Raw genomic sequence first — 10,338 nt, forward strand, 5'->3', positions numbered from 1 at the left:
ATTTTCTAGATGACTACTTTCACAATATCGAAAAATATCCTGTTCGTAGTCAAGTTGAACCAGGTTATCTTTAAAAAATAATACCTGGTTCCGCGCCATATCAACCAACCTGAACCAATTCAAAAAAATACTTGAAGATGTGGAAAGGGATATATGACACATTGGCAATATGTATTATTTTTTTCCCTTGTAATAGCTTCATCACATTTGTACCTATTAGGGTACTAATTTGTACAATGTCAATATTTCTTAGTCAGCTTAATAAGACAAATATAGCATTATTTGATTTTTATATTTAATTTTGTCCTACGACAAAGTTCTGAGGGGATTTGGAGCAAGAAGTTAAGGGAAATTTGGTCCTCACTATTTCTATATATTGATGTTATTAATTAAGCTTACGCTATTCACTGTAACGACCTGTTCCCTTCATTATAGAAATGCCAATGGGGGAAAATTTGGAACCGGTAAACTTTTTCGTAGTATTTGGATTTTTCCAACCTAGTCCAGATTTGGACGAAATCAAATTCTTTAAGGTGTAGGGAAATCTAGTAAAAACTGGGTGAGTTAATTATGATTTTGATTACATGAGTAGTTAGATAACTCGATAAGGAATCCGTACGACTTTACAGAATTGAATACAGGCGAGTAGAACTCCTGGAATCGATCTTAGCGTAAAGGGTAATTTCTGAGCATTGTTGGTTAGAGGTGTGTTGTGAAATGGGGATTTTGGAATTCTTTAAATATCTCTCTGTTTCGTGCCACCCGCCTTGGCAGGGATTTTGGTCGCTTTGGCGGGGCAACTGTAGAGGGGTGGTGACCTTTGTGGCGGGCCAGACACGACTTAAAGTCATAAATAAACCCCTAAATGACCTTATTTGACACTTTTTGATTTTTAGAGCTTAGGAACGAACCCCAGGCGACTCCTACACATTTTTCACCATTCTTGAGGCTAAAGGTAAGCTTTTCACTTCCCGAATCCGTTTTTCGATCTGTAGAACGTAATAGAATGGGTGAATATTGATGGGGGAGGGTTTTGTTATAAATTCTATGTTGGAAACAACCTTAATTTGGATAATTGGGATCATGAGTTTGATCCAGGGTTCATAGAATTGTTAGTAATTTGCGTAATTAGTAATTGTTTATTGATTCCCGTATTATATTGATTGTTTGTAGACCAAGAACAAGCGGAACGAATCCGGAAAGGAAGGATCAAGTTTCTTAGGGTTTCAAGCTTGTTTCAAGGTTGGTGATGATTGTGATTCTATGATTGTGTGATGTATGTTTGTTCTTGCTTCATTATGATACATGTATGTAATGAATATTGCATTATTGATCACACTTGTTGTAAATGAGATAGATGAATGATGGTTAAAATGAAATCATGACTTAATTGTATGATCTTGAGGATGTACTTGTGATTGTAATTGTGGTGTGTTGAATGGATAGGTTGCCACGTTCCGGCATAACTATGGGATTGGTTGCCACATCCCGGCATAATTATTGGATCGGGTACGACGTTTTGGTATGCTAACTGTTTGGGTTTGGGTTCCATGAGAGGACCAATGACTTGTCATAATTGTGTATCTTGAGAAAATGTGAAGTTGTTCATTGTTCGTATATGTTGATGATATTGTATATGTTCGTTATATGCATATGATTATATTGTTGTGATGACTTATGTATGTTGCACTTAGTGGGATCAATTTTCCCCCAACCCCTTCCCTTCTCCTTCACGTCACCTTACCTTTCTTCTCCTCCATTGTTTTTTTTTAATCACAAAAACTCTTTTTTGTTATGGATATTGAGAAAAATAATTTTTTTTCATGGTAAATTTTCAAGAGAAAAACAGAAAACAAGATTGAGGGATAGAAATCTCTAGCAAGATAAACGAAGTTGTTCAATTAATTACGTTTACTGCTCGAAATTTTTTTCGTCTAAACATCTAAAATTGATCAATCCTTACTACTCCCAGATCAAATTCGTCAAGTCAAGCACTTTTTATTCAATTTATTTATATCTTTTTTATTGATTATGAGCATATGAAATAAGAAAATCCCCTGATCTTTCTTTTTCTGTGTAAAAAGTTTTTGGGTGTTGCAAAAAAATAATTTTTTTAATGTATATTCATAGATCTTTTATGGTGGCGGGTTTGATGATGGATTGAAAAAAAAAAGAAAAAGGAAAACAGAGTCTATTATCCATGGACAACCCTCCACCTAATTTTCCTCATGTTATTCTTTATCTCTTTTCCATCCTTTATCTTATCAAACTCAATTTATTTTTTCTTTCACTGATCAACTTCTTATTTTTCACCATTCTCTTCTGTGAGCTTGAATGAAATTTGTAATTGTGATAATTTTTTTGTGGTGGATTTGGTGATGGGTGATAAAATTAGTGGAGATGTGACTTTTAATTTTAATAATGACAGTAAAATTTGTAATGTTGATGTGGATGCTGAAATTTATGATTATGATTATAATAAATTACAATGGTGGCGATGTGATTTCGATGGTGAATTTAGTCAACTATATTATGGTGGCTATCAAAAAATAATTATGATGGAGTGCTTGTGAGAAGATTCCTGTGGTGAATTTGATTGTGGGTAGTGGAATCTATAGTGGTGGAGATCAGGTGAATTTAGTGATAATTACAACAATAATGGTAGTTTAATGGTGTGTTTGATGTTGTATAGGGAAGAAGAAACAATTGAGTGACATGTTTTTTTTTTAAAAATCTTTCATAATTATTGATTTGGCTAGTGACATGATGTTGATGTGGCACGAGTGTGAAACACTTTCCCATCATGGAACTGGTTGTATTGTGTTAGGGTTGAAATAAATTCACTTCTAAGTAATTCAAATGTATAATAGGTCGTCACAATAGTTTAAGCGTATAACTGACTTTTCGTGACAAATTTAGGAGGGAGGGGGTTATGCCTTCCCCTAAATATAATATTAGAGGTTGACTAAGTGATTCAGAGAATCCATACTCCACCGGTAGATTTCAAGTTCAAATTGCAAATATTATATTTTTATTTTCAAACCCCAAGTTAAAATTATGGATCCGTCCGGCCCTTCCATTTTCTATAACATTATTACTAATAATACTACCTCTCATGGGATTGATCTCATTGGGATTATAATGATTGAAGTTTGGTAAACTTCTCTTTGACCAACAAAAAAAATCACAATAGGAATAAGTCCAAACTTTGTAGCTAAGTATTAAGTTATCATTTACCTTAAACAATATCTATTAATATATACATAAGGATTCAAACCCATAAGTATTTTCTTGAAATCCAAGTTCATCATGACTATGTTCTTCCCTAGTAGGTTATGAGTTCGAGATTTGGACTCATTTAAGGCTTTATTTATATAGATTTAGTGTCCTCAAATTCTTATTTTGTGCCAATAACTTATGTAAAACCCTTGATTTACAGGTATATGGATTGAGGAACAAAGCAAGGACACTAATTTGCAAAAATGAACAAAGCGAGCTGAAAGAATGAAGAAAGGCAAGCATGGTGATCGCCAAGTCCATTTGGCTAGTCGCTGAATGGCTACTTGACCACCTAAAGTTCCAGTGTGCCAAGCCCTGAAGGAAAGAACTAAGTTAGCGAGAGAAAGAGCACTCGACGGATCGCCGAGTGGTTCCGCGATGCAGTGTTAGATCGCCCAAAGTTACAAACCTTGAGGATCCTGAATGCCAAGGTAGAAGGGCAATTGAGGTGACCAAAGGGCGGCTCGCCGAGTGGTTTAGCGAGCGCGACTTACTTCGCCAAGTAATTCTTCGCAGTACATTTTTGGCAACTATAAATACATTTTTAAACTTTTAGTTTAGAATCTAAGATCATATATTTTAAGTTTTTATTAAGTTTTTAGCTGTAGAGACAATTTTCTCTAGTTTTTCCTAAGCTTTGAAGAATTGAAGTTATTCAGTTTTGAGAAATTGGAAGTGGGTCTTTGAGATTCTTCGAATCAGAGCATTGTAAGGACGAATCTACACTTACCCAGTTGATGGATAATCAAATTGGTAACTGTGTTTACCTTTTTATGATGTCTAGCTAAAACCCCAATTCTTGGGGTGTGATTATATGATTATAGGTTGATTTGGCTTATGGGTATTGCAAATTGTTAGTTTAAATGCTATTTAAAAGTGAGTTCAATAATTTATTTTGGTTTAATTAAAGAATTCTAGTTTCAAATACAATTCTACCTTTGTGTTCATGGCTTGATCGAGAGAGGTTTTAGAACTAAGATGTTTGATTGATGGTCTGTGGGTATTGGGTTGACTCGGGTTCAGCTCGAGAGAGTGAATCCTAAACCCTTTTCCACACATTCAGCTCGAGAGAGTGATTGGAGTAAGGTGTGGGTTGTTCTTATTTTGCATGCTTGTTGATGTTCGAGGGAAATCAACATGATTTGGGGTAAATTGTTCGAGAGAAAGTTTATCTCCTCTTTAGTCTAGCTTACTCATTGATATTTAGCCATTTTCTAATAGTTGCAATTACTCATTTATCTATATTAGCCTATAACCGAATCATATCCCAAGAACCCGTCTCATTATTGTTATTTGGTATTGTTTGCTGTTGTTTGTAGTTGATAATTAAAACTAAAACCTCTCATTTGACATTTGTGTCACCCCTGATTTGAATGATGTTTTTATTCGATAACTATTAATCCTATAACTGATTTGAACATGTTCATACTTCCCAATTGAATATGAAACACGTACCGCCTGTGGGATTCGACCCCAACTCATTTAGTTGGGTTTTATACTGACTAGCGATCGTTGACACTTACAATTGGATGAAGTGTCCTTGAAACGTTAATTAAAATAGGGCCACTGTCGGGGTGTGGTGTTGTTTGAAATTCTTTTGGTGAAGTTGAATTTTGTTCTTGTTAGTCATACTTGAATCTACTTACTTTTAGTTTTGGTTTTTGTGTTGTTGTTTTAAAACAGAGGAAATGAGTGTCAATGGAAGCAATGGTAGCCAAGTGGGCCACCAAGATGACATCGGAAACCTCAATGATGTCAATGACCCAAATCTTGTGGGTGGAGTTGGTTCCATTCGCTTGCCTCTGGCAAAAGGGAACGTTGTGTTCTACATTATAAGCACCAGTTGCAGCTCTTGCAATTGAAAGGGTTGTTTGGTGGGTTGGCTCATGAGGATCTCCATAAGCATATAAGGAACTTTGTCGATGTTTGCAGGACATTCTCCTTTAAGAACATATCCCAAGAATCGATCCGATTGAGGTTGTTCCCATTTTCTCTAATGGGCACTACTAGAAATTTGACCTAATGCAATGCTTATTCGGCAACAATTTTACAACCGTGGCAATAGAGTATGTGTTGCCACAGTTATAACCGTTGCCACATATCCTTCGAACAAATAGAGTAATTCTTAATATAAACCGTGGTATCATCTAAATAATCGCCGCTATAGATTATCTATGTTCACATACTTATTAACCGTGGCAAAATAACACCTGTGGCAATGGTTTGTTTAAGTGAAAAGTAAATAAAATTGCCCAACCAGCGAATTTGATGTGTAAAAAATTATTTCCCTCCACTAATTTCATTGACCGGCACTTTTTTTATTTTAGTGAACAAAATACATTCCAAATACCCATTCCACTTCTCCAATAAACCAAAATAAAAGTGATGAGTGCGTGGTCTTCTTCTCCAATAATCAAATCAAAGCCCTAAAATTTCAGAACTTCGGTGACTCCTTCTTCGTCGACAACAAATTTTGAGCTCCGGTGAAGAAATCAGTTTCAGTGATAAGCTACAGTGATCTTCTTCTCCAGTGTGAAGTGTTCATCTTCAGTGGTCTTCTTCTCCAAAAGTAGTCTTCTTCAAAATTAAGCTTCTGCAGATAAAGGTGTACTATTTTTAAGGTGATTTCTAAGTCCTCATTATCTCTATTTGGTTATACATGTACTATTTTCCAAAATCAGAAATTCCATGTAAGGGCTTCTAAATAATCTTAAAGAAAAACAAATGGGTTTGTTGAAATGTATGTTATTTGTTCTGATTTAGGTCTGTTTGACATAATCCATTTGTAGTTTAGAGTTTGTAACTCAAATTTTGTGAAGATTCGATAACTTTGTGAAAAATCATTGTGAAGTTGGGTTTCATTTTTATGGAACAACTAATGTTTTGTAGTTGATTTTGTCCTAGGGCTTTGAATATTTTGATTTGCATTATGAGTTTTGTCTATCTATGTGAACTAAAAATTTTCATTTGTCTAAAGTTTGAAGTATTTTGATTTGCTTATCATTATGAATGTTGCCAAAGTATACTGATATAGCTACTATCATAGATGATACATTAAGTTGAACAAAATATGTTTTCAACTGATGTGGAATATATATAAAACAATTGGTGAAAACTCCATTTTATTGGATTTTGGATGTTGAAACCTATTGCTCATGTTTTCTCTTTTAATTTATTTATAGTATCTACATAATGATTGTTCTAGTATGTTTATTTATGTGTTGGAAAAATTTCATGTTCCTAAGCTTCCGTGTTCTGGAAAACCACAATGTATGCATATGTTTCATCACTTTATGACCATTGTGGTTTCTCTAGTTTTATGGCTGATGAGCAGTACGTTTTCGACATCTCTGTCCTGTATAGAAACTTCACATTCCCTTTAAGTGGAACATTTTATTTTTGTTGCCGGAAGTTTGCTAGCAACTTGTTCTCAAAAGGCCAAGCATAATATAACTCTTTGTCTATGCAGCATACTAGTGTTCCAGATCATTTCTCCTTTCCTCAACCTAGTGAGTTCACCTAATATTATCATAGTTGTTGTGAATGAAAATGTAGCAGATGCAGTCAAGATGTAGTGTCCCCTGTTATATCAATTCTACTCTTGCTCATTAGCTCTAAGATTTGTACTACCTTAGGATACTTTCATGTGTACTGCTGTTTGGTTAATAGTTTAAAGTGATCTAAAATGATCTCATCAAGACATTTCTTGAAAACCAAGGTGTAAAACTGCCAGGAGCAACATTACACCCAACATAATCATGAATTACAGGAAATCATGCCCCTACATAATTTTTTTCAACCTTCAACAAAATAATGAATTACAGGAAATGTGAATAACATTTATTGATTGCTAAACTGCCAAAACCAAAGATAATTACCTCATCTTCGCTAGATAGATTCACACTTCTTCATCAAGTACTTTGGATGAACAAAACTGGAATATTGCCATCCCTGCAGTAGAATGTAAAATATATTTCAGTGTAAAGCAAAAAAGGTGCATAGATGCTTCTCAAATTCTCAAGCTAAAGGCAACTTAAATCAAATGCTAAATTTGTCCTCACAACACACTTTATGCAATCATGTTATTTTTTGTTTAGAATTAATCTAAATGTACTCAGACTTAAAGCATAACCAACTTGAAGGTCAGCTCAAGTGATCCTGAAAAGAAACAAAGTAGTCAACCATAATCTGTCATTTTTTCTGTGTAGTAAGGCAGTACCTGCAATGTACTATAGAATAAATTGAGGAATTAAACTATCAAGTAAAATATAGGTTATGTAACTAAATTGCACTTACCTAATGACCTATATTAGATAATTTACAATCATGATTTTGTTAAAAACAAAAAGGTAAAAGAATATCTTGAAACTTTGAAAGGTAAAATTCTATTGATACTGCTTGTACTCATGAATTATTTTCTTGAATGTTTTGCTCATGTAACATAGGATATTCAATGGATGGATCTCCGAAGATCCACCGATGAGTATATCCATGGAGTTAATGATTTCCTAGATAAGGCATTTGAACGAGCTTCCCAAGGAGATGAAATATTATGTCCTTGTAAGAAGTGCTTTAATCGTTATTGGCATTGTCGAAATGTGGTGGAGGATCACTTGATTTGTCATGGGTTTGTTCATGGATACACCAAATGGGTTTTCCATGGAGAAGGGTTTTCCTCAAGAAATACGCCATATCCAACCAATGATGATGAAACTTTCGACAAAGAAGACGGTATTGATAAACTACTTCAAGATACTTTTAGAAATGTAGCAGATGACTTGAGGCATGGAGGAGTAAGAGAGGGACTATCTGAATATGCAAAGAGATTCTTCAAATTAGTGGAAGAAGGGAAGCAAGAGTTGTATCCGGGGTGTAAGAACTTTTCTAAGTTGAATTTCACCATTCGGTTATACTTGTTTAAATGCATTCACAAGTTGAGTAATGTAGCCTTTTCAGATTTGTTAGACTTGATAAAAGAGGCATTTCCCTTTGCTCAGATACCCGAGTCTTTCTACAAGGCAAAAAAGGTGATAAAGATTTGGGTCTTCATTATGAAAAAATTCATGCATGTACTAATGACTGCATGTTATTCTGGAATGACACTGCAAAGTTAGACAAGTGCTCAGTGTGTGGATCTTCTAGATGGAAGAATGTTCATGATGACTTGACTAATAAGGTCACTAAAATTCTAGCAAAGGTTTTAAGGTACTTTCCTTTAAAGCCTAGGCTTCAGAGGATATTCATGTGTTCTGAAACATCTGTAGCTATGAGATGGCATGATACTGAACGACCCAAAGATGGAAATTTAAGACATCCTGCTGATGGGGAAGCTTGGAAGGATTTTGATTCCTTGCACCCTGACTTTGCTAGTGATGCTCGTAATGTTAGATTGGGTCTTTCAAGCGATGGTTTTAATCCATTCCGAACTATGAGCATTTCCCATAGCACATGGCCGGTTATGTTGATGAATTATAACTTACCACCATGGATTTGCATGAAGTCGGAGTATATAATGTTGTCAATGATTATTCCAGGTCCATCGTCTCCTGGAAATGATATAGATGTATACTTACAACCACTGATTGCAGAGTTGAAGGAACTATGGGAAGTGGGAGTGGAAACATATGATGTTGTAACAAATCAAACATTTATGATGCGTGCAACTTTATTGTGGACAATTAGTGATTTTCCAGCATTGACAATGCTTTCCGGATGGAGTACCAAGGGGAAATGGGCATGCCCCACTTGTAATCATAATACTTGTTCCCAATATCTCAAACATAGTCGTAAGATGTGTTATTTGGGTCATCGAGCATTTTTACCTCATGATCATCCATATAGAAGAGATAAAACATCCTTAAATGGTAAAGAGGAGCATAAAGTTGCACCTACTCCCTTATCAGGCGTACGAGTTCTTGAAGAACTTCGTGAATTCAATAATGTTTTTGGAAAGAGCCAAAAGAAAAGAAAACGAAAGAATGATGGTCCATGGAAAAAAAAAATCCATATTTTTTGAGTTGCCATATTGGGCAACCAACAAATTGAGGCACAATCTTGATGTGATGCACATAGAGAAGAATATTTGTGATGCTTTGCTTGGGACTTTATTGGATATACTTGGAAAGTCCAAAGATCATATAAATTCTCGCTATGACTTGCATGAGATGGGGATACGCAAAGAGCTTCAACTAGTAAACGATAGTGATACTGAAAATATTCATTTGGCTAAAGCTTGTTTCTCTATGAAACCAGAAGAGAAAAGGTTATTTTGCACCGTTTTAAAAGATGCCAAGTTACCAAAAGGATTTGCCTCTAATATATCAAGTCGTGTGCAAATTGAAGAAATGAAAGTATCAGGATACAAAAGCCATGATGCTCATTTCATATTACATTACTTGCTCCAGGTTGCTGTCAGAAAAGTGTTGCCCAAAAATGTGTCTTTGGTCTTGATTAGATTGGGAAATTATTTTAGAGCCATATGTAGTAAGGTTATAAAAAGAAGGGATCTTGAGAAAATGAAGGCTGAAATCATAGATATAGAATGTGAGCTTGAAAAGATTTTTCCTCCATCCTTTTTTGATATAATGACACATTTGCCTATTCATTTAGTGGATGAAATTAAGCTTGGAGGCCCGACTCATTTGCGTTGGATGTATTCTACTGAAAGAACTATGTGTGACTTTAAGGGGCTTATTCGTAATCAAAAAAATCCAAAAGGGGCAAATAATAGAGGGTTTTTCAGCTATAGAGTGTTTGACCTTTATTTCGAGATACCTACCTGATATGGTGAAGACAACATTTAGTAGGTATCAAACCGAGGATGATGAGGACAATCAAACAGAGGAAGGTGATGCTTCTCCTTTATTTCCTAAGACAGGTCATCCAATCGGAAGTATGAATAAAAGAAAATACAAGACTTTTAACATGGAACATCATGAGTGGTTTGAAGCTCATCGATATGCTTTGTTCAATACTGGAGATGAAAAAGTAGAGACATTCATAAAGTAAGATAAAATAGTCATTTGTTTTTAAAAATCATTTATATGTTATGATAATGTG

The 10,338-nt window shown here is 34.9% G+C and overlaps 1 protein-coding gene across 1 annotated transcript in view; it reads left to right on the forward strand.

Annotated features, from left to right (window-relative positions):
* The window catches only part of LOC125827221 (uncharacterized), a 34,221-nt gene extending 24,160 nt beyond the window's left edge, over nucleotides 1-10,061 (forward strand). Inside the window, exons 3-5 of the mRNA XM_049506587.1 lie at nucleotides 7,725-8,306; nucleotides 8,390-9,263; nucleotides 9,352-10,061. Coding sequence (XP_049362544.1) covers nucleotides 7,725-8,306; nucleotides 8,390-9,263; nucleotides 9,352-10,061 — 2,166 coding nt within the window. The remainder of the gene's footprint in view (nucleotides 1-7,724; nucleotides 8,307-8,389; nucleotides 9,264-9,351) is intronic.
* Nucleotides 10,062-10,338: the final 277 nt, after the last annotated feature.

This window comes from Solanum verrucosum, unplaced genomic scaffold (genome assembly GCF_900185275.1).
Source record: "Solanum verrucosum unplaced genomic scaffold, falcon-dt-bn FXZP01000295.1, whole genome shotgun sequence".
NCBI classification, from domain to species: domain Eukaryota; kingdom Viridiplantae; phylum Streptophyta; class Magnoliopsida; order Solanales; family Solanaceae; genus Solanum; species Solanum verrucosum.